The sequence below is a fragment of the Adiantum capillus-veneris genome, chromosome 22, assembly GCF_014529385.1.
Source record: "Adiantum capillus-veneris isolate H3 chromosome 22, ASM1452938v2, whole genome shotgun sequence".
NCBI lineage: Eukaryota > Viridiplantae > Streptophyta > Polypodiopsida > Polypodiales > Pteridaceae > Adiantum > Adiantum capillus-veneris.
In genome coordinates this window covers 35,945,044-35,972,745 of record NC_140952.1, presented here as the reverse complement: position 1 = coordinate 35,972,745, position 27,702 = coordinate 35,945,044, and the positions used below count along the sequence as shown (strand labels likewise).

The 27,702-nt window shown below is 45.0% G+C and overlaps 1 protein-coding gene across 1 annotated transcript; it reads left to right on the top strand.

Moving 5' to 3' along the window:
* The first annotated feature begins 2,006 nt into the window (after window positions 1-2,006).
* LOC147429158 (phosphoribosylamine--glycine ligase-like) lies at window positions 2,007-26,543 on the top strand. Its single transcript, XM_086495324.1, has 4 exons — window positions 2,007-2,310; window positions 23,844-24,217; window positions 24,926-25,456; window positions 25,854-26,543. Exons 1-4 carry the CDS (start codon window positions 2,085-2,087, stop codon window positions 26,283-26,285), a joined length of 1,563 nt encoding a protein of 520 aa, XP_086351450.1. The 5' UTR covers window positions 2,007-2,084; the 3' UTR covers window positions 26,286-26,543.
* Window positions 26,544-27,702: the final 1,159 nt, after the last annotated feature.

The following is a 27,702-nucleotide window of genomic DNA, read 5'->3' as shown; positions in this document are numbered from 1 at the left end:
ACACACACATTCCACATCTAAAGGCTATGCCACATAATTGATGGAGATGAACGACTGTTTCATGAATATAATCATTTGCACATGGTTGGCAGTCAATGGACGTCTTTTCTAGCAATGTCAACTTGAAAGCATCCTTTGTAGGTCCATTGGCTTGCAACAGAAGAGCATTGTCTAGGGATCTTGTAGGTGCACAAAGAGAGTTTCCCTCTAGGAGAACGCTTCACCTTTGTGTCAAGGAGACGTGAGAAGGGAGTCATGTCGATTTACATGTCTCTCCAAAAGTAGTTTTCATAACCAAAGAGAAAAACGTTTGAATGTCTCCAAATTTTCAAGGTCAAAATTTGAAGGATTTTGCCAACTTTTATATTAAAGCATGTAGAGTCGGCACCTTTTGTAGGTCCAACGGCTTACAACAGAAGAGCAGTGGCTAGGGATCTTGCAGGTGCACGAAGAGAGCTTCCCACTTGGTGAACGTTTGTGTCAAGGAGATGAGAGAAGAGGGTTGTGTTGATTTACATGGCTCGCCAAAAGCAATTTTCATAACCAAAGATAAAAAAGACACGTTTGAATTTCTCCAAATTTTTAAGACCGAAATTTGAAGGATTTGCCGACGTTTATACTAAAACATGTAAAGATCAGTTTTCTTCAAAGCAAGCTTGGATTCTAGGTGGGATTTTATAATTCTAGTAGGTAACAAATACAATGAAGACTAGTTTCTTGTGAGAACACACTCCCAATGCGTCTGATAGATACATGCTATGCATGCTCTCAAGAATTGGTGGTTATGCTTACTTTTACACTAAAACATGTAAAATTGGTTTTCTTCAAAGCAAGCTTGGAATCTAGGCGGGAGTTTATAATTCTAGTAGGTAACAAATACAATGAAGACTAGTTTCTTGTGAGAACACACTCCCAATGCGTCTGATAGATACATGGTATGCATGCTTCCAAGAATTGGTGGTTATGAAAACTTGTCAAATAGAGGCCCTCAACGCCTCCACACACACACACACACACACACACACACACAGAGAGAGAGAGAGAGAGAGAGAGAGAGAGAGAGAGAGAGAGAGAGAGAGAGAGAGAGAGAACCAGTGTTCAAGAAAAGTCTGTTTTCAACTTACCCTTGTGCCGATTGAGAGAAAGAGGAAAAGGAAGAAAACCACTTAAAATCGCCACAAATTCATGTATAAGTCTATTTAAGTATTGCTAATTTTGCAAAATGTATAAGTCTATTGAAGTATTGCTAATTTTTCAAAATGTCCTTGTAGGAGAAGCTCAAGAGTAAAATGTGCATGTTCTAAAAATTATTTTTCCTCCAACATTTGAGCCAACAATATACTAATCAGACATAAGAAAGAGCACATCGGTATGTTTGAACTTACATGTACAAAGCCAACTAATTACATCTGCCACCCATTGTGTGCCCTAGCCGTGTGCTCGCCCTCCCTTTTTCTATTTAGACATCAAACTATCAATGGTTTTTCATGCCCATCATTGCTGCTATTTTTGAAACAATACACAAGTGTGTGTGTTCGAGCACACAAAATCCGGTCTTGAGTTCAATATTTGTCGAATAGATCTTTAAGGTCTATTGGGATTGTTCCTACGAGTCACAACGTAAAAATCTATTTTCTTGTGTGTGTGGTGTGTGTATGAGAGAAAGAGAAGAAGAAGAAGAAGAAGACAATTTTAACTTTGTAGGAACTATCCCAAGAGACCTTAAAGATCTATCCAACGAGGAGAGTAGAATTCAAGACCTGTAATTCAAGAGGGAAATGCCATAAACAATCTACCACTCGGGTGATAGAAAGGTTATAGCCTACCTCTTATATGTGCGTGTGTGTGAAATGCCATAACCAATCTACCACTCTTGGGTGATAGAAAGGTTATAGCCTACCTCTTGTGTGTGTGTGTGTGTGTGTGTGTGAGAGAGAGAGAGAGAGAGAGAGAGAGAACTGACTTTGAGGCCACTTGGTTAGGCAGGCTAAAAACCTTGATGGCTAACTTCGCCGTTCAAACGTTCAAACATCTCACGGAAAATGGAGGTAGTGGAAAGAGCAAAGAACAGAGCTTGAGCTTGCATGATGGCAGCATCAGCTTTCGCTTGCTGCCCTCGCTTCTCGTCCACGCGCACACGAGCTTCTTCTTCGCAGCTTGTTTTGAGTTCGTGCCGTCTATCCCACAACATCTTTTCCTTCAATCAGCTCTTATGCAAGTTGAAGTGCTCTGAGCTCAGTTGCCCACCGCTCTATACGAAGTCAGGAGCTTCGCCACTCAGGATCAAGTCATCCACGAACAATTCAACAGGCATGTGACTGATTTGCGTGTCATACATGTCTTCAACAAAGAACAACGCCCTCTCTCTCTCTCTCTCACACACACACACACACACACACACACACACACACACACACGGAGGTGCCCATAGATGTGTGTGTAGGGGTGTGTGGATTACTTCGGTCTGATGAAAAACTGGCAAACTGAGACAATGTGTGTGTGCCAAAGACAGAAAAGATAAGATTCAAACAACAAAAAGACTGTGAATGGATGTGTCGATGGTATACAAGGCATGAGAGTAGTGTGGGTAAGGTACATAAGGGTTGGATGGAGCTCTACTCATTATGGCGCTCAATGCCTATCTATATGCCTGGTATAGTACATTTTCATATGGATGGAGCTCTACTCATGATGGCGCTCAATGCCTATCTATTTGCCTCGGATAGTACATCATTATTAAAATGCAAGCCTAGTCAGCTCCATCATATGGTGATGGGAGGGTGTAGTATGGTGTACATAGGGGAGCCCTTTGTAAGGATTTGCAAAGTTGCATGATCTCCACATGGTCAGTGGTCTTCCGTTGCCATCTCTTCTTGAGATGTCTCTGATGTTTGGCTGTGATATCCGGGATGGCCCGCTTGTGTGTTGTGATGGTTTATAATGAGGGGCTCTCTGTCATCAGCATGCTTTGATATCCTCTGCGCTAGCTGTTGGGCTGTAGGACCCTAGTGAGATATCACTATGTAGGACAAAAAATCTCCATAAGCCTAGTCTACTTGATATGGTCTCACCACTCCGTGTATGTAATAGATGCTCTCAATGCTACTACATCTCATGTAACATTCTAAACAAACACAAAACAAGGTGGCAACAACTATCTAGTGTTTTATAGAAAGTTTTAGGCCTAGTATTAGAATGTCATAATTAACCATATTTCTAGCATCAAGCAATTTATTCTTCTCCATTCCGTGCAAGAGCTACAACACAAAGGTATCAAGCCTTATATTGTAAGGTGCAACGGAAGTGAATGTTGAACTTTGCTCAAGATGAGTCCTTCGAACTGTGCTCAAGGGTTCCTTTTAATAACGGAAGGGAGAGCCTTGCGTTCCTTTAGTGAGAGAGTGCAAATGATCACAAACAAAGTGGCAAACACTGTGAATGAAGGTGCTGAGACTGAGAGATAGAGAGAGAAGAATACGACACCAGAATGTTGTCAAACCCTCCTCCGAAGGCCCCACTCTCTATGGCGAGAGCGGTCTATTGCTATTGATTGCACAAATCTGATACAAGGTGCGGATGCTGTGAGTCCTAGATGATGCTATGTCGATGTCGAGGAAGAGGACGACGATGACGATGCTAAGGCTGAAAACTGAATGCTGCGAATTGGTAACTGTTGCACCAAGTCGGGGGACTGATCTTTGCTAGCTTGATGGCTGAGGGAAACACTGCTTCTTAGGGCTGAACAACGCTGTTTCTTATGGCTGAAAACGCTGGACAGCAGGCTGTAAAAACGCTGGTCTGATTTTACCTTGCTGAAAACGCTGATGTAGATCTCTGAAGACGCTGGTTTCTTTCTGTGAACAGCAGGCTGAAAACGCAAGCAAACCAGGTCTGAAAACGCTGTCAAATTTGGCTGAAAAAACGCTAGCAGTTTAGGCTGAAAAACGTTGGTAGATCAGGCTGAAAACGCTAGAGTTTTGTTGAGGGGTTCTTGCTTGAGAAGGTTAGCTAGAGGGCCTGCTGCAAGAGGATTTGCCTGTGCTCTCTTTGCTTCTTCTGCTTCCACTAAGTGACTGCTAGTTTCCTTATGTATTAACTTAGCAACTTTGCCCTACCCAGTTTCCCAACAAAGTCACTTATTAATAATAAGTGAAAAATGGCTAAAATAGGGAAAATAGGTTCTGTGCACTGTAAAATGCTCCTGATGGATTTTGATTGGTAATGCTGATGATCATGCTATGTGCAACCAGAGGATATGCATCTACTCTAAGTGTTTGGACATGCACGGTCTGCGAATAAACTCACAAAAGTGCCAGAACACTTTCTAAGCTAGGCTGACTGAACCCTTGTCATGAAGTAGCTTGTCCACATGCTCATAGGGTTAGATGTGCACGTGACATCCCCTCCTTTTTAAAGTGAGAAACTGGTACCGATCTGCATGGCTTCCTTGTAGGCTGCCAACATTTCGGGATAATCTTTGAAAAACTCTTCATCCACCCACACCGCTTCGTGGGTTCCTCGATCCTTGAACTTCAAAAAGTACTGTCATACTTACTTTTTTGAACCATGGCAAAACCGATGCAACAACACTTGCTCGAGCTCCATGACTTCAGCTTCCATCCGAAAAGACAACTTTGGACACTTCTTTCCAACTTGCTTAAGACCTTGCTTCATGATTTTTAAATACACCCAATCCCCTTCCTTGATCGAAACATCCTGACGATGCTTATTAGCGTGCCGTGAGTAAGACTCCTGAGCCTTGCTTAGCCTAAGCTTCACTCTCAGAAATCTCATCCAACGTGTCACAAACTGCTGACGTGTCAAAGCCCTAAAGAAGGGAGCCAACTTGCAATGCCGGCCGAGGGGCCTAAACCCTAAGAAGAACAAGTAACAGAAGAAGAAGTCCTACCAACTTATGGGGACCCTGTTTGATGGGGCCCCAAGTGACATAAAGGAAATAAACTAGGACTCACACACACACACAAGAACTTGCGAAGCAGGCTGATGACGTGGTAACTTTCCGAAAATTACGTTGACTGATGACGTGGCAGAATTGTACAGATTTCCGCTTTTCATGCTGGCGGTGCTGACGTGGCAGGACTGTACAAATTTCCGTAAATTGTCCTGGTAGCTTTTTGGCTTTGCTTTTGGACTAGATGCTTTTGAGTTTTGAAGGCTTTTCACTGTAATTGCTTTTCAGGCCAAGGGTCTTTAACTATGAGATTAGGGCTCATTCTCTGGCATGCTTCTTGGAGAAGGTGCAGAGTCTGGAGTATCGACTGGTACTGTGTTGATGCAATATAAAGAAATACCAAAGGGGTGCCAAGGTTTGGGGCCAATACTCTCTGGGGTGGAATTCCGCCACTCCGTGTTGCGTATCGTCTCTCTCTCTCTCTCTCTCTCTATGAGTTCAGTTGTTATTGAAGTGCTAAAAGTTTGTTCAGTCTGTTCTTTTCTATTGGCACGTGGTGCCCGTCTTGTGACAGTGGTATCAAAGCATCAGGCGTGTGCTTTTCTGAAAGCATACCGGTCCCACAAAAGAGCAGACAGAGCAAACCAGAGACTTATGGAATTTATTCAAGGTACCTTCGCCCTCCAGCCCGGACGAGACTTATGAAATTTATTCGAGGTATCTTTGCTCTCCAACCCGGACGAGACTTATGGATTTATTTGAGGTATCTTCGTCCTCCAACCCGGACAAGAATTATGGAATTTATTCGAGGTATCTTCGCCCTCCAAACCGGACCTATTAGCCACTCCTGCCCTTACTTCATCACGCATGGGACGCGTTCCCGTCTTCACAGCTCATGTCTTACAGGGCATAAGCCATTAAGATCACTTGCAAGAGAAGGATCCAAGATTCGTTTCAAGTTGTTGTTTTTCTCAGAGACAGTACCATGCAGATGTCTATAGCTACCAAGCCGCACACTTCCAAGGACTTGGCAAGCTTTCAAGATTTTTTTAAACCCGAAGTTATATGGTTTCTGACATCTTCCTTTGGAGTGTAACTTGTGGTAGAGTGGGGTATCTTAAAATGCTTGCCATGGAAACACTAGCAGATTATAACTTGAAGTTTCTCGACATCTCCCAGTAGATGTCTCTTCACGATCAGATGACCTTGGAGGTCTAGTGCGATTGCTATCTTGGGACTACCATCGCTGCCAAAGAAACACTGTTTGTCCAAGAGCTGATGGACCATGCTGTGCTCGGCTACGACCCTATGGAATGAACCTAACCCTAAATTTTTGATGCAGGTTTCAGGTTGGAAAGTCAGTCGACTTTTCGAGCTCGATTGATGTTGAGATTGCTTTTTAAGTTTGAAATCTGTTTGAGAACTTGTTTGGTGATCTTGTTTGGAATTTGTTTGAAATGGATGGTATCTGTTTTGAACCTGTCTTGGTGCCGATTTGAATTGTTTGACTTTGGTTGTAATACTAGTTTCAATGATTGGTGAGTTTACTCCCGGGTGGAGTAGTGAGAAATGATGTTTGAGAATGCTTGTTCATACTGTCACAAGACGGGCACCACGTGCCAATAGAAAAGAACAGATCGAATAGACTTTTAGCACTTCAATAACAATTGAATTGAGAGAGAGAGACGACACGCGACACGGAGTGGCGGAATTCCATCCCAGAGAATATTGGCCCCAAACCTTGGCGCCCCTTTCGGTATTTCTTTATATTGCATCAACACAGTACAAGCCGGTACTCCAGACTCTGCACCTTCTCCAAGAAGCATGCCAGAGAATGAGCCCTAACCTCATATTTAAAGGCCCTAGTGTCACGTGACACATCCAACCCTATGTGTCCGTGGACAAGCTACAACATGATCAGGGTTCAATCAGTCTAGTCAAGTCTAGATTAGCAGTGATCTGGCACTTTTGTGAGTCTATTCGTAGACTGTGCATACCCAGTCACTTTGTGTAGATGCATATCCTCTTGTTGCACACAACATGATCATCAGTTTTCCCTTCAGAATCCATCAGATTCAGTTAGGGGAATTTCCCAGTGCATTTAGCCTATTTTTGGTTATTTTCATTTATTATTTTTAAGTGACTTTCCAACAAAAGTAGGTAGGGCAATTTTGCTAAGTTAATATATAAGCAAACCCAAGTTAGCACTGTGGCAGAAGAGGTAGCAGGAGGACATGCTCAACAGGCACCTTCTCAGTAGAACCTCAGCAGTACACCCAACGTTTTTGGAGTTCCTTCCTCGCCGGGCATTTTCAGCACTTGGCGTTTTCAGCCCTTGCATGATCGCCATCACCTTCCATTCCCTGGCGTTTTTCCACAGCATTGCATCGCCACAGATACCCAGCTTGCTAGCGTTTTTACTAACGCTACCATCAGCCCAAGATTTGCAGATTCCTCAGACAACCTAGCGTTTTTTGCTAGCGTTTTGCACTTGCTGCAGCGTTTTCATTTTCAGCCACCAATGGAGCAGAGCAGCAGCGTTTTTCAGCATTCGACACAGTAGCAGATTCAGCCTAGATCCATTCCAGAAGATCCCCCATTTTCAGCCATAAAAACGCAGCCAAAACAATTATTTTCAGCCACCGAAACAGTCCCGAAATTCAGCAGTTAGAAGACCACAAATTTCAGCCCTAAGGTCGTCGTCATCACCGTCGTCGTCATCGGCATAGTCCAAGTTGCATCAGTCCATTGCATACGCATTGTACCACTTTGTGCAATCAAAAAGTAGACCACTCTCGCCGACGAGAGTGGGGCCTTCGGAGGAGGGTTTTACAACGTCTCTGGTGTCGTATCTCTCTTCTCTCTCTATCTCTCAGTCTCATACACTTGCACGCACATTGTCCATTCACTTTGTTCGTGATCATAGCACTTTCCACTAAGAACGGAAGGCTCTCCCTTCCATAAGAACTAAAAAGAACCTTGAGCACAGTTCGGAGCACTCATCTTGAGCAAAGCACAAACAATCATTCCGTTGCACCTAACACCTAGGCCCCCAAAAGCAAAGCCAAAAAGCTGCCAGCGTAAATCACGGAAATCCGTACAGTCCTGCCACGTCAGCATTGCCAACGTAAAAAGCGAAAATCCGTACAGTTCTGCCACATCAGCAATCAGCGGAATTTTCGAAAATCCGTATAATCTGCCATGTCAGCAGTCCGGTGGAAATGTGCTGCTTTCTTCTTCTGTTGCTTCTGCTTCTTCTAGGGTTTAGGCCCCTTGACCGGCATTTGCAAGTTGGCTCCATTCTACAGGGCTTTGACACGTCATCAATTTGTTACACATACTCATGGCCCGGACCCTTGTGGTTATTTACGAGGGGAGTATTGTTGTGACTCCCGGCCCGGACCTGGATGGTTATGCGGGAGGAGTATTAAGAAGTCTGAGTAGTGGTTACTCTCAACACCTCCAAATGACGCAGGCTACGGTTTGGGGGGCGTTTGGTTGTAAAAGGCCTCTATATCTCCCGGTCCGGACCTTTTTAGGTTATGCGGGAGGAGTGATGAGGGAGTCGTTGAATATCTCCCCGCCCGGACCTTGTTAGGTTATGCGGGAGGAGTGTTCATTGGCGGCTTTATGTTTCTATGTCTGGTAACATGCATATATAAGCATTTGTGTTGCATTGTGATGTGTCAATTACTGAATATTCCTAATTGGATGAGATTGCCTGGGTATGTAATTTTAGTGCATCAAGACACCTGTGGAAGATCAGTACGATCTGGGTGTGATGGCTAATTTTACTATGCCGGAATATCAAGAGTTCCGATCTAGACGAAAGGAGAAGCTAACTCCTTGATCAAAAGAGCCGAAAGGAGAAGCTAACTCCTTAACAAAAAGAGCAAACTGATTGTCCCTCGGAATGACCCTCGGAAATTTTTGAGCTAACTTGAGTTGTTTTGTAGATATACTGTAATCGCGGACGATTACTCTCTTTCAAGAAGGGGAGATGTCACAAACTGCTTACGTGTCAAAGCCCTAAAGAAGGGAGCCAACTTGCAGATGCCTGCCGAGGGGCCTAAACCCTAAGAAGAACAAGTAACAGAAGAAGAAGTCCTACCAACTTATGGGGACCCCGTTCGATGGGGCCCCAAGTGACATAAAGGAAATAAAGCAGGACTCACAAACACACACAAGAAACTTGCGAAGCAGGCTGATGATGTGGCAAATTTCCAAAAATCACGCTAGCTGATGACGTGGTAGAATTGTACGAATTTTTGCTTTTCACGCTGGCGGTGTTGACGTGGTAGGACTGTACGGATTTTCGTAAATTGCTCTGACAGCTTTTTGGCTTTGCTTTTGGACCAGATGCTTTTGAGGTTTGAAGGCTTTTCACTGTAACTGCTTTTCAGGCCAAGGGCCTTTAAATATGAGGTTAGGGCTCATTCTTTGGCATGCTTCCTGGAGAAGGTGCAGAGTCTTGAGTACCGGCTTGTACTGTGTTGATGCAATATAAAGAAATATCGAAAGGGGCGCCAAGGTTTGGGGCCAATACTCTCTGGAGTGGAATTCCGCCACTCCGTGTCGTGTGTCGTCTCTCTCTCTCTCTCTGAGTTCAGTTGTTATTGAAGTGCTAAAAGTCTGTTCAGTCTGTTCTTTTCTATTGGCACGTGGTGCCCGTCTTGTAACACAACGACTGACTTTCAGCATTGGCATCAGGCATTTGGCTGACCGAGCGAGTCAAAAGTGACTGGAACGGACGGCCAAAAGCTGCCTCATACGGAGTTCGACCAATGGCAGAGGAAAAAGAGTTATTCAAAATAGCCTGAACCAATGGGAGATAGAGCTCCCAATGACATTGTTGATAATGCACATATGACTTTAAAAACATCAAAAGCCAACTAATTGTAAATCTCTGTTTGACCATCTGACTGTGGATGAAAAGCCGATGAAAAATTCAACTTAGTGCCAAACTTTTCAAAGAGTGCGCGCCAAAAATTGGATGTGAACTCAACATCCCTATCTGAAACAATCGATTTTGGCAAACCACAGAGGGGGTACCAATGCTTGATGAACAACCGTGCTACATCTTGTGCGGTGATTGTGGCCTTATTAGGAATCAACATGCAAAACTTGCTGAAACGATCAACAATTGTCCAACATTGAGTGTTCCTTGAATGCAAAGTAGGTGGAAGGTTAGTCACAAAATCCATGGAAATATCTTGAAAAGGTCCATCGGGAATAGGCAGCGGAAGCAAGAGGCCTTGCTGCTTACCACGAGGAGCTTTTACCTTTTGACAAATAGTGCACTGTGTGACATAACGAAACACATCTTTTCGCATTTTCGGCCAGAAAAAGAATCTTTCTATTTTTTCCAGACTGGTGTTTATTCCCCTGTGTCCACCCGTGAGAGAGTCATGTGCATTATGCAATATGGTTGTCCTGAGAGAGGGCAACACACATAGACGTTGACGAAAATACAATAAACCATCACGAATGAGATAGTTGCTTGGCCCTTGGGAAGCAAGAGCCTGCAACCATTGCTTACCAAATTGGGAATCCGCATACTGGTTCTTCATGCTGTCGAAAGACACACCTTGAAGAGAAACTATCTTGACTCAAGAGCTAGGATGTGTCCTTTGCAACTTAACGCATTTGCAACAGGGTTAGCTTTTCCAGGCACATACCTTTTTTGAAAACATTTTTAAGTTAATAATGTTTTGTTTTATCTAGTTTTGTTTCGAAGCAATCAAAGTGATTTAGTTAGTTAGTTTGTTTGTTTTTGTTTTTCTTTTCTTTTCGTGTGTCCCTTGCTTTTATAGTTTTATGAGTGCTTTATTCCCTCTTATAATTCGTGAGTTCAGACTATTCTGAACTTATGAAGGTATATAGCTTTTCCAGGCACATACTCAATCAAACCTCCAAATTGCTCAAAAAATTGTGACCATCGTGCTTGCCGATCACTCCAATGTGCACTAGGCATAGACTGGAGCCACTTGAGGGCTTGGTGATCTGTGCGAACTATAAACTCTCTACCATAAAGAAAAGGCTTCCAATGCTTAAGAGAGTGAATGACAAACGCAGTTTTCTCTTTGCAAACTTGCCCGGGGCAGAGCGTCAGGCGACGTCTTTACCATAAAGGCAAACTCAAACGATCTCTTTCAAAACATAAGCGGTTTGAAAGAATTATTACCCTTAGCTCCGGTGAACTTTCACTTCTTGTCTACCATCGTTATTGGCCTTAACGCCATCATTATGAACCTCTAAAGGATACGTCTTTACATTTAACAAACATACTTTTTTGTCTCAGAAAAGAAACAAAAAGAAATGTTATCAACACTTGAAATAAGATTTTTCTTAGTAACTTGTTATTTGACATTGATTTATAATTCAATGCTATGATACTATATAACTATACTCAGACAAAAGTTCTTTATCATAAATTTAATAGTTCTTTTTTGCACTATTGAGCTTCCGACTAAGGAAAGCTACTGGACGACCATGTTGCTGAAGCACAGCGCCTATGGCGACATTGCTCGCATCCGTCCATACCTCAAAGGGGTCATCACAAGAGGCAAGGATGAGACACGGCGCTTCTGTCACCGCAACCTTGAGAGCTGCGAAAGCCTCAATGGCTGCCTCGTGTAAATCCACGCACTGATGGTGAGTCTTTACCCCTTTCCAAACATCAGTCATGGGTGCGGCAATGTGTGCAAAATTCTGTATCTGCGAACTTTATGCTTGACATAAACCAAGAAAAGAACGCACACCATATGCAGTTTTGGGCAAATCCCAATTACGTACTTGTTCCATCTTCGCGGGGTCTAGCTTGACGCCTTCTGCAAAAATAATATAACCGAGATAAGTAACTTCAGTGAGAAAAAACCTCAGATTTCTTAGTTGCAATGTACAACTGACACTCATCTAAACGCCTTCTGCAGAAATGATATAACCGAGATAAGTAACTTCAGTGAAAAAAAACTCAGATTTCTTAGTTGCAATGTACAACTGACACTCATCTAAACGGGTCAATACCCTTTCTACATCCTTTTCATGTTGTTCCTACGATGCAAAAAAAATGAGTATCATCCAGAAAGATGAACACACATACACCAACCATATCGCTAAACGGCCTATCATGAGACAGTTAAATGTACCCACGGCACCTGTCAATCCAAAAGGCATAACCACATACTCCCATTGCCCTCGCTCTGTGCGAAAAGCGGTTTTGAAGATGTCGCCTTTGAATACCCTTACCTGATGGTATCCACTTTTGAGATCGACCTTGCTGAAGACCTTTGCCCCATTGAGCCTATCAAGGATATACTCAATGCGAGGCATCGTAAACTTGTTCTTGACGGTCATCTTATTCAATGCACTGTAATCAACACACAAACGAGACGAACCATCCTTCTTGCGGACAAACAAAATAGGAGCAGCAAAAGGACTTACACTAGGACGTATGAATCCTCTAGCCACCAACTCCGTGAGTTGCCGCTCTAACTCTTCTTCCTGTGTCTTGTTCAAACGGTAGGGAGCCTTACTGACAGGCTATGCCTCCTCAGTAAGCTCGATGCAATGGTCCTCCAGCCGCTCGAGTGGAAGACGGGGTGGAAGATCATCCTCCAAAAAGAGATGATTAAACTTGGTAAACAAAGCTGAATACCTGTCTGGAGCGTGAATGCTCTAGGTAACTGGAGAGGTATAGATGAACGCCGCTTGTGCTCCTTGTCATAATTCACGCTTTACTTGCACATGTGAAATGAGAGGCAAACAATGCAGACCCTCCTCAGCACGAATGATCATGGGAGAGTCACTCTTGGCATTTAATGCGAGAGTGTTGTCCTCCCAATCAATGAGAGGGTTATGCTCATGAAACTATCTAATGTCCAAAAGCATATCGCATTTTGAGAGAGGAGACACGACAAATTTCCTACGGAAAGCAGCTTGTTGAACTGTAAACAACACATCAATGTACTCTTGCGTGATGGGAGAGTCCATACCGGGAGTGAAGCCAGACACCTCAAGAGGAGATGTCTGACTAACCTCTAGGCGAGCTCTCTCTACAAGAGAGGCACTAATCACATCATGCATACTACCTAGATTAAACAATATGACAAAACGCTGACCCTTCACATGACCATAACACTTCATGAGAGACTCATCAATGTGTGTGTCAGAGACATGAGAAGATTCGGCTTGGTTCATTAAAGTGCTTGTGGTTGCTGCAGGTGCCTTAGGTTCTTTAGGTGGGGCTGTCTTAGGACAAGCCGCTTTAATGTGACCCTTGACGTGACATTGATAACAACGACCTTCCTTAGCATAAATGACGTTCTTCTGCTGTTATGTATCCTCCAATAATTCCTTTTGTGGCCTTTTCATCAGGGGTGAGCTTAGGTTTAGCAGGTGTTTTAGCTTTACCCTTAGATTCATTGCTAGAGTTCTTTTCCGAAGGATTAGAGGAAGATTGGCTAGAAGATATACCATTCTTACCGTTCTTACCATTCTGAGAGTTCTGAGAAGTTGAAGTGGTACTTTGAGACGACTTGTTCTCCTTAGGCTTTCCCTTGTTGTGCTTCATCTCTTGGGAGAGAGCAATTGCTACCGCCTTGTTGAGATCCACGGGGTTGAAGATTTCTACATCAAACTTGATATATTTGTCCAACCCAAAAAGAAAAGCCTCTTTGTGCTCATCATCCGATTTGCGTAATTGGGTGCCGAGGCCCGAGCTGCAAAACACGGTTAGGAAAAGACATGACTGGCATACCATTTTGCTTGAGATTGTGCCGATCTTCTTTCAACCGCTCTAGGTACTGTGGTGGTGTAAACCGCGCCTTGAGCTTGTCTTGGAAGTCGGCCCAATTGAAGGAAAGGGGCGCGTCATTGTTGGCTGCCTCTAGGTGCGCGGCCAACTGTGCCTCTTGCCATGCGTGGTACCAATTAATGGCATCACCGGCAAGGTACATGGCTGTCGTGAGAACCTTGCTATTCCCTGTCTTCTTAGTTGTTGCAAAATAAGTATTAAATTGATGCAACCAAGAAGGAATAACACTAGCATCCATCTTACCGTCATACTTACTAAATGTCAACTTCTTTGTGACGGGGTTGTTGGAGTCCGAATCTCGGCTTGCGTCACTTGATGAACCACCAACATCTTTGGCCGGCTTGGGTTTCGAGGTGAGAACTTGTAGGACCAACTCTTGCATGCGTTGGTCTCTCTGTGCCTCATGCTCTAACTCCAAGGCCACTCGTCTTTCTTCGGCCGCTACTCGTTGGGCTTCGCGTGATTGCTCATGCTCTTACTCGATAGCTGCCTTTCTTTCTTTGGCTGCCAAGCGCGCTTGCTCACGCTCACACTCCAAGGCTACCCTTTTCTCATCGGCCGCCAAGCGCGCTAGCTCGCGCTCACTCTCCAAGGCTGTCCTTTGCTTCTCGGCCGCCAGGCGCACTTGCGACGCTTGCTCGCGCTCACACTCTAAGTCGGCCTTTCTTTCTGCTTTTCGTTCTTCGCGCTCGCGATCCAATTCTCTCGGGCACCAAGCGCGCTTGTTCACACTCGCGATCCAAGGATGCCTGTTGGTCTTGGCGCTCACGCTCCATGTGTAAGGTGTAGCAGAAGTGAATGTTGAACTTTGCTCAAGATGAGTGCTCCGAACTGTGCTCAAGGTTCCTTTAGTGAGAGAGTGCAAATGATCACAAACAAAGTGAATGACTCCGTGAATGAAGGTGCTGAGACTGAGAGATAGAGAGAGAAGAATACGACACCAGACTAAGTTGTCAAACCCTCCTCCGAAGGCCCTTCTCTCAATGGCGCGAGAGGTCTATGTTATTGATTGCACAAATCTGGTACAAGAGGCTGATGCAAGTCGTGAGGCTATGATGCAATGTGTTCTAGGTTGTCGATGACGGCAACGACGAGGCTGAAATGCTAACTGCTGGAAGGGCGGGATCTGCTGCCGTCTGTGCTGCTGAAAACGCTGATTTCATGCTGTCTAAAAACGCTTATTCATGCTATATTAAAGCGCTGAATTTGCTGCTGTAGAGATGCTATGGAGATTGGTTGAAATCGTTGCTGTTGTTGACTGAAAAACGCTGAGAACAGAGGCTGAAAAACGCTGTTGACAGAGGCTGAAAAATGCTGATCAAGGGCTTCAAAACGCTGATCTGCAGGGCTTGAAACGCTGGTCAAAGGGCTGCTGAAAAATGCTGGCTTTTGCTTGGAGAAAACTCCAGGTCTTCAAGGTTCTTGCTTGAGAGAGAGCGAGAGATGCCTGCTGCAAGTTCACTTGCCTGTGCATTTCCTGCTCTTCTGCCAGATAAGCCTAGCGCTAGGTTTTCTTTTATATTGCCTTGGCTCATTTGCCCTACCGAGTTCCCAACAAAAGTCACTTAAAGATAATAAGTGAAAAATGGCTAAAACAACGAAAATAGGTTTAATGCACTGGAAAATGCTCCTAATAGATTCTGATGGTAATGCTGATGATCATGCTGTGTGCAACCAGAGGATATGCATCTATTCTAAGTGCTTGGGCATGCACGGTCTGCGAACAGACTCACAAAAGTGCCAGAACACTTCCTAAGCTAGGCTAACTGAACCCTTGTCATGAGTAGCTTGTCCACATGCACAAAGGGTTAGATGTGCACGTGACATCCCTTCCTTTTTAAAGTCAGGTATTGGTACCGAGCTGCATGGCTTGCTTGTAGTCTGCCAACAACTCTGGATAATATTTGAAAAACTCTTCGTCGATCCACCCTGCCTCGTGGGTTCTTCGATCCTTGAACTTCAAAAAGTACTGTCTCACTTGCTTCTTCGAACCATGTCGAAACCGATGCAACAACACTTGCTCTGGCTCCATGAGTTCAGATTCATCGATGATCTCCGGTTCTTCTTCCGAAATGTCCTTTGGAGGCGTTCCTTGAAACACTTTCAACCAAGAAACATGGAAAACATTGTGCATGACCATGAGTTAGGCAATTGCAATTTCATTGAAACCTCATTTATCTTTTTAATGACAAGAAATGGACCATATATTCGAAAAGACAACTTGGGACTCTTCTTTCCAACTTGCTTAAGATGTTGCTTCATGATTCTTAAATACACCCAATCTCCTTCCTTGATCGAAACATCTTGATGATGCTTATTAGCCTGCCGTGAATAAGATTCTTGAGCCTTGCTTAGTTGAAGCTTTACTCTCAGAAATCGCATCCAATGACTGACTTTCAGCATTAGCATCACGCATTTGACTGACCGAGCGAGTCAAAAGTGAATGAAATGGATGGCCAAAGCTGCCTCATACAGAATTGGACCAACGGCAGAGGAAAAAGAGCCATTCAAAATAACCTGGATCAATGGGAGATAGAGCTCCCAGTGAGACTGTTGATCATGCACATATGACTTTAAAACATCAAAAGCCAACTGATTGTAAATCTCTGTTTGACCATCTGACTGTGGATGAAAAGTAGATGAAATATTCAACTTAGTGCCAAAATTTTCAAAGAGTGCGCGCCAAAGCATGTTGTATCTCTCTGCATGGCTAACTGTCGAGAGGACTCAAGTGCAAGGCGTGCATATCTGTCTTTGGGAAGTTCCCACATGCGGTGTATGAAGGAGACAGATCTGGTGAGCGTCTCAACCACTAGTGGGGGGGCAGCTAGCTCTGCTCGTACAATAGCACGTGGTATTGAAGCCTTGGCTCTAATGAGCCACGAGATCATAGAGACCAGAGGCTTCTCCATGTCCCCCCATCCATCACTGTGGCCTGTCCTCCCGTGATGATCCAGTGAAGGTCCCCAAATCTCAGCTCCATAAAGCAATGCAGAAGCCACCAAAGTGTCAAAGAGCCAGAGCTTCGTCCGAGGCTCCTGAAACTGAACCTGTGAACACATCCTTTCCAATCTACCCAATGTTGCATGGGCTTTGGTCAATCTAGTCTCTCGGCCCACTAAAAACCACTCCAAGGTAAGTGTAAGCATCTGTATACTCCACCTTCTCCTGGCCGTATGTGAATGCGGGCGCTGACCTCCTGATCCATTGTGGGGTGGTATTAAATACCACCCCACAATGGATATATTTTTAGACAAACCACTTTCTTGGGGAAACCTATGCAAAGCATCCAAGTGACGTTGCATCCCCTCCGGAGAGTCGGAAATCAACACAATATCATCAGCATATAACAATAGTGGAATCCATGTCCTTGCCAGCTGTGCACCTCTATCACCATCTCTCTCAATGTAGTCAGAAACCTCATCCACATACATACCAAATAGAATAGGGGGGAGAGAGAGAGAGAAGAGAGAGAGAGAGAGAGAGAGAGAGAGAGAGAGAGAGAGAGAGAGAGAGAGGGCTTTCTTTGTTGCAATGCCCAGCCCTCCTCGAAGCTTAACTGCTTGCAGTCATCCACCTCGCTACCTTCTGCAACGAACAGCTTGCGCGAAAACCCCACACACACACACACACACACACACACATATGAAATGAAATGTTTTATTAACGTCTTCAAAAGGCCAAAATGACCTATGGACCAGAGCATTACAATGTGGTGGATTTGATACAAAGTCATAGTAACAAAATGACAAAGTGAAAATACTATGGAATCCTAAACTGGTAGGTGTGAACTAAGCAGCTAGCTGGGATAGCTAAATCACAAGAGATCCAACATCGGTCACTAGAGAGATAAATGAAATGAAATGTTATATTAGACGTCTTCAAAAGGCCAAAATGACCTATGAGACCAAACTAATACAATCAGAGAGAGAGAGAGAGAAATGAAATGAAATGTTATATTAACGTCTTCAAAAGGCCATAATGACCTATGAGACCCGAAAGTTACTAAGTGGTGGATCTGATACAAAGTTAGAGTAACAAAATAACCTAACAACAATACAAAACAAAGATATATACTATGGGGTCCTAAGTTGATCGATGTGAACCAAGCAAAAGACTAAGCAAAAAATGGGCGGCTTGTTGGGATAGCTGAATCACAAGAGATCTAGCATCGGTCGTTGGCGAATCTCATCAATTTCCTCCATGGTCAGTAGTCTGACCGGGCGTCGTGCATGCTTGGCCAGCGTGCTCCGAATTTTTTGTCGTAGCCTCCGTTGATGCTGTGTAGTTCTTCGCAGTTGCGGGCGCCTGGATTTCCCCAGTTCAATCGCTCGGTCAATCAATGTGCCTCTGGTGTGAGACGAGGGGGAGCTCTGCTGTGGGAGTGGCTCTTGCGGCTGTCCCGTGTCTGCTCTGAAGAAGTCTGTGATCCGTCGTTGAGACTGGCTAGCCTCATCATTGATCAGGCTATCTTTGTGTCTGCGCAGCTCGAGCAAGAACAAGCCCAGACATCTCTGATCTTCGTATCCCATGACTCTTGAGAGTGGTCCAAAACCTTCTCTGAACAAGCAATGGAAGCGGCCTCGTATCTCGTAGTAGACGGGGCAGCGACATGTATAGTGTAGCTCTGTCTCAGGTTCCATGTTACACAAGGGGCATGTCCTGTCCTCTGCTAGTACTCGGCTGTATCTCCTAGTCTCAATCCGCAACTGGTGAGAAGATGTGCGTAACTGGCCAATAGCACATCGTATCCCATGAGACAAGTGGATATCCATGTATCTGGGTCTCGCCACAAAACCATCTTCCGTAAGCTGGAGAAGGTGGTCTTTGTAGAAAGCCATCTTCGTGCCCAATTCTTGTGCTGGTTGTATCCATGTCCTTCTGGTGTCTAGCTGGGTCAGGTCTTGGCGTATGAGCTTGGTGATCTCTGATTGTGTAAGGGTGAGAGATGGTGCATCCAATGAGTAATGGAATGGTGGCAGCCGGTCTATGCTGAACCCATGTGCCTGAAACCATGATGTCATCTCCCCATACCAGCATGTTGTATCTCCTTGTATGGCTAACTGTCGAGAGGATTCAAGTGCTATGCGAGCATATCTGTCTCTAGGAAGTTCCCATGTGCGGTTTATGAAGGAGACTGATCTTGTGAGCGCCTCCACTACAAGTGGGGGGGCCGCTAGCTCTGCTCGAATAATGGCCCGTGGTACTGATGCCTTGGCTCTAATGAGCCGCGAGATCATAGAGACGAGAGGTTTCTCCATGTTCCCCCATCCGTCTGAGCGACCCGTCCTCCCGTGGTGATCCAGTGAAGGTCCCCATATCTCGGTTCCATAGAGCAATGCTGAAGCCACCAAGGTGTCAAAGAGCCAGAGCTTCTTTCGGGGCTCCTGAAACTGAACCTGCAAACACATCCTCTCTAATCTACCCAATGCTGCGTGGGCTCTAGTAAGTCTGGTTTCTGCTGCTCTTCTGAGTGAGAATGTAGGTCCGCTAAAAACCACTCCAAGGTAAGTGTAAGCGTCTGTGTACTCCACCGTCTCCTGGCCGTATGTGAGTGTAGGTGCTGACCTCCTGATCCACTGTGGGGTGGTATTAAACACCATAACCTCTAGTAAGTCTGGTTTTTGCTGCTCTTCTGAGTGAGAATGTAGGTCCGCTAAAAACCACTCCAAGGTAAGTGTAAGCGTCTATGTACTCCACCGTCTCTTGGCCGTATGTGAGTGTAGGTGCTGACCTCCTGATCCACTGTGGGGTGGTATTAAACACCATAACCTTGGTTTTACCCAGGTTGACAGACAAACCACTTTCGTGGGCAAACGTATGCAGAGTATCCAATTGACGTTGCATTCCCTCTGGGGATTCGGAGATCAACACTATGTCATCAGCATAAAACAAAAGTGGAATCCATGTCCCTGCCAACTGAGCACCTTTATCCCCATCGTTGTCAATGTAGTCAGAAATCTCATCCACATACATACCAAAAAAAGTGGGAGAGAGCGGGCAGCCTTGCTTCACCCCAATAGTGGAGTGAACCGGTGTAGAAAGTCCCTCCGGGGTGCGTACATGCCCTACTACTGATCTGTACAATGCCATGATCCCCCAAATGAGTTCTGTGGGTACTCCCATTTCCTGTAATCTGCGCATCAGTCTAGCTCTGGGTACTGTGTCGAAAGCTTTGCGGAAGTCCACAAAGCTACAATAGATCCCTCTCCCATGAGATCTGCCTTCCTCGATGATGGCCTTGAGTGTTAGGATGTGGTCGAGAGTAGAGAAGCCTCTCCTGAATCGTGCCTGCCCAGTTGCACGTATTCCTTCCCTCTCTGCCCATCTACTTAGCTGTTGCTCAAGAATGGATGCATACAACCGTGCCAGTGTGTGCCCAATCATAATAGTGCGATAATTCCCAGGCTCCATGGGGTCTCCTGATTTGAAGATAGGTACGATTGTAGATAGGCTCCAAGTGTCCGGTAGGCCCTCACACATGCACTTAAACATAACTGCTAGAAGCTCTGCTAGTAGGTCTTTGGCATGCATGAAATGCTCACTACTAGCCCTCATGATCATATGCTCTCCCTCTTCATCCTATCAATGGCTTCTTCACCATCTCGGCAATGAAGAAGACACATGTATGTGCATGGGTCAGGGGGGTTGGGGAAGGGCGGCTGTCCAGGTACTGTGTACAAAGATGATGCGTACTGACCCAAGGTCTCTGTGGAGGAAATAGCAGGGGGGGGGGGGACTGCTCATGAAAAAGCCGCCACGCTTCATGCGAGTCTTGACTCAAGAATAGCTGATGTAGATCTTGCTCGAGTCTAGCCAAAAAAGCCCTCTTCTTCCGCCGCACCAGGCGTCGGAAGTCCATCTGTGACTTTCTGTGAGTGACGCTCCCCAACAGCACTTCCCTCTGAAGTCTGGCTCTAGTCTGGCGGCGCTCCTCATCGTACCAGCTGTTCTGAGGCATGCTCCAAGATCGGCGGCTCTGCTCAGGCTGGGTGTGTGGGTATGCTTCAGCTGTTGCCTCATGTAATGTCTGTGTCAGTATAGTAGTTAGCTCCTCCAGAGGTCGCCCCGGGTCCTCAGTGCATAAGCGTCTGTAGATTCCGTCCATGTATACCGAGTCCGTCTCCCTTGTGAATGTGTAGCGAGTAGGGGCTGCTACCTGTGGCCTGTGTGCTGCACTGAAATGGAAGGAGATGGTCAGTGACACCAGAGCATGATCCACTGCCACCCCGACCGGTCTGGGCCCAACTGTGAGATCCTCGATACTAGAGATGAGGTTCGGTTGTGCCATGACATAGTCCACCGTGCTAGCCCCATGTCTGTGTGGGAAGCATGTAAAACCTCCCGCAGCAGGAAATCTCTATAGGCCATTCAAGATGGCCAATCCATGTGCAGTGCCCATGTCTATCAGGTGCCGCCCATACTCAGTATATTCCATATCGTGTGATAGTCTGGAAAGGCCCGTCTCTGCCACATCTATCTCTCTTAACATCTCCTTTGAAGTATCATAAAACACTGCCTGGTGATGGGCAGTCCTAGCATTGAAGTCCCCAAGAAAGATGCTAGTCTCTTTAAGAGTTGGTCTTTTCTTCAAGAATGACTTCTTTGCTTCCATGGAGGGAAAACGGAGGATGAGTGCTCTTTCTTTTGAGGTTTCTCCACTGTCTCCATTTTTCTTTATGTTGCCCACTCTCCATGCCCTTGTGTGTGTCGGCTCATGAATCCCCATCAAGGTTGTGAGTTCTTTTACTTCTTCGTCCACATTGCCTTTGTCTTTAAGACCGCAAATTCTCACATGTAAAGCGCGCACCCTTCTCCTCTGCTCCTCCTCTAGTGTTTGGTTAATGATGGTGTTGGGTGTGGAGTGGGCGTTATCTCCTTGTCTTTTCCTTTCTTGGCCACCTTGATCCATTTCTCGGCTTCGTCCGCCTTCTGTTGGGTTTTGGTAAGAACATCCACCCAAGAAGTCGTCATTTCTTTGTGCTGTTCTTCTCCCTCTTTGATGGCCCGTACTTGTTCCTTGATCGTGTTGATTTCTTCAATTACTGAGGGTTGCAGTTCGCCCTCTTCCAGTGTGTTTCTTGATCGGGTTTCGGCGAGTTCTTTCTTGAGTGACGTGATCTCTTCCTCTTGGGTCGTCACTCAGTCTTCCAGCATGCTTATCTTGTTCTCTTGGATCAACACACGTCCTTCGAGAATGTTTATTGTGCCCCAGAGATTGCGGTTCATCTTGGTGATGGTCTCCGTCATTTCCTCTTTGCATTTTCGAATGGCATCCTCTAGGGGGTTGGCTTTTTCGTTTGTCTTCCTCATGCTTGATTGTCGTCCGCAAGGGGATTAGATGAGCGTGTGCACCCACCCTAGCAGCAGGCACGGCAATTGGGCGTTTGGAGGAGTCGTCCTGTGCACCCCCACTAGCGACGGTCTCAGTGAGTGGTGGAGCGCGAGGCGGTACGGCCTGGGGGGGGGGGGGGGGGGGGGGGAAAGCGATAGCTATAGGTTGGAGAGAGAGAGAGAGAGAGAGAAAGGGGGGGGGGGGGAATTATGGTAGATAGGGTGGGGGGAAGGAGGCGGGCCACCAAAAAAAAAAAAAAAGAAAGAAAAAAAAACTAACTCACTACGCGTAGAGGATGTACGTCCTACGCGTGAAAGAAAAAACGAGGGGGGGGGGGACTTATTACGCGTAGGAGAGGGGGTGGAGACACACTACGCGTAGGAGATGGGGAGGGCTAGGGCAACGGGCGCGGGGGGGTGCATAGCAGGGTGCCACAGGTGCAGCGAGTCGGGGGGGGGGGGGGGGGGGGGGGCGTGCGCACGAGGGCGGGCGCGATGGTGCAGCCGGGGACGTGAGGTGGGGGGGAAGGCGCAAGTCAGGCGGCAGCAGCACAGCAGCGCGAGCAGAGAGAGAGAGAGAGAGAGAGAGAGAGAGAGAGAGAGAGAGAGAGAGAGAGAGAGAGAGAGAGAGAGAGAGAGAGAGAGAGAGAGAGAATGAAATGAAATGTTATATTAACGTCTTCAAAAGGCCGTAGGTAGAGAGAGAGAGAGAGAGAGAGAGAGAGAGAGAGAGAGAGAGAGAGAGAGAGAGAGAGAGAGAGAGAGAGAAATGAAATGAAATGAAATGTTATATTAACGTCTTCAAAAGGCCGTAGTGACCTATGAGACCAGAAAGTTACAAGGTGGTGGATCTGATACAAAGTCAGAGTAACGAAAATAACCTAACAACAGTACAAAACAAAGATATATACTATGGGATCCTAGGTTGGTCGATGTGAGCTAAGCAAAAGAGAGAGAGAGAGAGACTTCTAAACCAACCAACTTGGGCAATGAATTAGATAGATAGATGATTTACAATGGGGGCACTAGGTTGCATATATAGGAAAATTGCGTTACCCAAGATTTGACAAATAAATAAAATAAATACCTAAAGCCAAAATAAATATTTGGATAACATTGGGCTATTCACTTGAGATGCCATAAACTTTAACAGAATTGCCTTCCGGCACTTGGTGCGACAAAAGAAGCGGGCGTTCCCTGCTCGATTAGAGCAAGATTTATAGCAATTATTTTTTAGTCAAGACTTAGGTGAGGCATGGAGATTTTTCCATGAGCACTCTCCCTCTCCAGCCATCACATCTACGGAGGTTTGGGGTTAGTATGCAGTTCCTTGTACACAGTTCCTGGGTAGCCACCTCCTCTAGACCCCCTAGAACCATGCTCACACACATGCTTTCTTTACCACAGAGATGGTAAAGAAGGCCATCAAAAGGATGAGGACCAGGAGAGCATATAAGTAGCAGAGCATTTTATACATGATTCTACGTTGTATTGAACTAGAGCTGTGACCCTTGTAGCTGCTCCTCGTCAGTGATTCATCACAAGTTGAATTTTCAAGTTGGGGGTGGGGTTTGTGTCATGACGAGTGCTATGGTTGCTTTTTCAGCAATTTCAAACAGTTTAGCTGCATACTAATTTTTAAGTAGGGGCTTAGGTTCGTCGCTCAATATAGAAAAACAATTTCGATTGTGATATTCAATTTGTAATTACTGTGTCCTAAATCTACACCTGCTCTAAATGTTCAGGTTTACCTGAAATATAATCAGCTGGTGTTGGATGCAGGAGAAGGCATCAAGATCCTAGTCATCGGTGGAGGCGGAAGGGAGCATGCAATCTGCTATGGCCTACAGCGAGCTTCAACTTGTAGTGAGGTTTTTTGTGCTCCTGGAAATCCAGGCATAGCTGCCGCTGGTGATGCCATATGCATGCCAGACTTGGATGTCAGCATGAGCTGTTGCGTAACAGCGTTTTGCCAAGAGCATGATGTTGGACTTGTGGTGGTTGGCCCAGAAGCACCTCTTGTTGCAGGACTTGTAGATGACCTTGCCACAGCAGGAATTTTAGCATTTGGACCCTCAGCCAAAGCGGCTGCCTTGGAGGGGTCGAAGGATTTCATGAAGAGGCTATGCATGAAGTACAATATTCCCACAGCCAAGGTCTTACTCTTCTCAATGCGATTCTTGCTTTTAGCTCATTTCAGTTCCAAGTTTCTTGATCTTCTGAGAGAGCAACGATATGTTACTGTGTTGTTTTACTAGTGATCCTGAATCTATATCACACAAAATGTCTCGTTATGGTCAAATTAGTAGTGCTTGGTTTAGATTGTATTAATCTCTTTGCTGCTTATTGAAGAGGTACTCAAATCCAGTAGTACTCGTGTAAGAACAGGCGAAGTACCCCATTGCGTGGAACGAATCGTGCAGGAAAACGAGGAGAATGAATCATTTCAAAGGCTGTTCCGGTTTTTTAGAAAACCAATGGAATGATGGGAGGTGAGAAATCACTGGATTTGTAATTGTTTGCAACAATTACAGAGTTTGGTGAGGGACTTGTTTTTATAGTGGCATCAGAAACTGCTTAGTAAAGAAGTTTGAGGAGTGCTCAAGGAAAGCAAGCAAGAAAGAAGATATTGTCTCTTTAAGGGCCAAAATGGCCCATGAGACCAGAATAAAGGACAATTGATCATCCTAACCCTCATGTTGCAAAAGAATGAAGCATAGTCCTAACTAAAACCCTGGCAAGAAAAGGGAAAAAAAAAAATGAAGCAGTTTCAAGAGTTATCGTGCTGTAGAAAATATCTTTCTGGTGGAACTGCTTCGAACACACAGTATTTGTCTGCTAATGGCATCTTAACTTGGTTGCAGTACAAGTCCTTTACCAACGCAGAGGATGCTAAGAAGTACATAAGTGAAATAGGTGCACCCATTGTAGTCAAAGCTGATGGATTGGCTGCTGGGAAAGGTGTGATTATTGCAATGACATTGCAAGACGCTTTTGATGCTGTTGATTCTATGCTTGTGGATAGAGCATTTGGAGCAGCAGGTGGGCTTGTGATTGTAGAAGAGTTTCTTGAGGGTGAGGAAGTTTCTTTTTTTGCTCTGGTAGATGGAGAACACGCACTTCCATTGGCATCAGCTCAAGATCACAAACGAGTTGGAGATGGGGATACGGGGCCAAATACAGGTGGGATGGGAGCGTACTCTCCAGCTCCTGCCCTTACCCCTCAAATGGAGGGTTTAGTTATGGATTCCATTATCCATCCTACTGTGGAAGGTATGGAAAAAGAGGGGTGTAAGTTTGTGGGAGTTTTATATGCAGGGCTCATAATTGATAAGAAATCTGGAGTGCCTAAACTACTCGAATACAATGTGCGCTTCGGAGATCCTGAATGTCAGGTATGCCATTTTGATGATGTCTTTCTTTTTTATTTAGCGTGTGGTGCTTTCAATGAAGGAATGCTTGAACATTACGAAGAAAGGATGTAAATGAAGTTAAAAATAGCACCAGTGTTTGACTTGCTCACTGCGGTTTACGCTAGACAGTGCATGACACAGGTTTTGCAAAAAAGGTGGGGGGGGGGGGGGGGGGGTGGTTGTAGTAAATGTGTGATTTTTGCTAAGGTGAGCTGCCTCGCATAGTGGCCTTGAGAATTACCAACAGTGACTCTATGAACACGAGTTGCTTAAAATGGCCAACTTTTAAGGCTGTCTTATGCTCAAATTGTGTGGTCAGTCAATGTCGGTTCAAAATCTAGCTATATAATTTGTGATATGCTCGAGTGGGTTCATGCAGGTACTAATCCCTCGCTTACAATCCAATCTTGCAAGTACACTGCTAGCGGCTTGTAAAGGAGAGCTTGAAAGCCTTTCCCTTTCCTGGTCTGATGAAGCAGCTTTAGTGGTGGTGCTTGCCAGTGAAGGTTATCCAGGGAAGTACAAGAAAGGAACGTTAATCAAGGATCTGGAGAAGGCAGAGGCGGCTGCACCAGGGGTGAAGATCTTTCATGCTGGAACAGCCTTGGATTCACATGGTAATGTTGTCGCTGCCGGAGGTAGGGTGCTGGGGGTGACTGCTCTGGGCAAAGACATTGTGCAGGCCCAAGAAAGGGCTTACCAGGCTGTGGACAGGGTGGACTGGCCTGATGGGTTTTACCGACATGATATTGGCTGGAGGGCAATTGCTCACTTGAAGGAATGTCACAAAGAAAATGTTGAATGTAACTAGCTCTCTTGATGTAGGCTCTCATACATTTTATGGCCTGTGAAACAAGCCCAGCAAAGAGGGGATCCCTTCTGATAGGAGTCCCGTTAATCTCTGGTCTATGCTGTAATTCCTCGCTTGTGCTATAGGCACTATTTTCAAGCAAATAACGGGCTAAACAAGCAGGGCCATTAATGAAAGATTAAGAACTCAACCTGGCGTAAGTGATCCCTTGCTTCATTGGGAGACCTTAATTAATATGTTTCTGGCACTTGATCTGCATTTTTTTTCATAGGGGTCTCCTCCTTGACCATGAAGACACAAATTTTAGGTTGGAATCATTACTCTTGTAGGAGCACTTGGTTGAGGATAAAGAGGACTTCGTAACGGCAACTCATTTTTGTACTGACCGACCATCAAGCTTCTTATTACTTGGCATTGAAATAGCTATTTCTGGATAGTAAAGAAACTGGATGCAATAACTTTCCACCAGTTTGGGAATGGAATGTTTGCTATACTGAAGCAGTATCTGTGTTACTTGGCATATGAGAGCTTTCCCTCTCATGTCTTTGCCTGAAAATTGAATTTACACTTTGATTTCTCGTATGCCGGACCGATGTGAAGCTATCCTTAACACTTTGCTTGTGACCTGTGATGGGGCATTTTCCTTCCACAGTCCAGAGTGTTTGCTTTTCCAAGTAGTCCATTTCTGAGTGTGCGCTTCCTCTTAGATTTCTTCGAATGCAACATCATATGAAGTGTTATTTATGGGGATGAATAATAGGTGAAACATATGTGCCTTGGTATTACGTTGTCTCCCCTATGTCTATCACGAGTTGCCTTACTGTTATCCTATTTTTTGCAATCGAGCAATATTTCATGATTGTGTGTGTGTCTGTGTGTGCGCGTGTGTGCGTGCACACATGTATATATTTACATACATTTGCAGCTTTTCTAATATGATGTAGTTTAGATCACAAGGATTACATAGTAATAATGCCTATAATGTCTTTATCCAATTGTGGCAAAGCTTATTGGTGCACAAGTTATGCAATTGTGTTTGGGTGTTTATTTTTCATTTGAATGTCTCCTAGTTTGCTTCACTCTCTCTAGAAGCTCTAAGAAGTTCACCAGATAATGCATTCCACCCACTTGGGAATTCTCTATGATCATGTGAAACGTGTGCATTTTATTGCATATGGCCACCTACTGTCTTGCAACAAGTAAATTACAATTCTTTGGCAGGCTCACAAGTATCAAGCCCAAAAATGGGGTTGACAAATGTGTTCTTTCTTCGACCTTGTAAGTTGGCCTGAAAGTAGTTGATTTAGAGCACAGTACCACTATGTGCTATTGAAATTAACAATATTAATGTGAATTCCTATGCTTCGAACACACCGTTTCTTTCACTTGAGCAGCTTGAAGGGAACATGAGCCTAAA

Coding starts and splice junctions, on each gene's coding strand:
- LOC147429158 (XM_086495324.1), top strand. CDS start 2,085: ATGATGGCAGCATCAGCTTTCGCTTGCTGCCCTCGCTTCTCGTCCACG. Junction 2,311..23,843: donor ATCCACGAACAATTCAACAG/GCATGTGACTGA, acceptor TGTTGGATGCAG/GAGAAGGCATCAAGATCCTA. Junction 24,218..24,925: donor ACAATATTCCCACAGCCAAG/GTCTTACTCTTC, acceptor ACTTGGTTGCAG/TACAAGTCCTTTACCAACGC.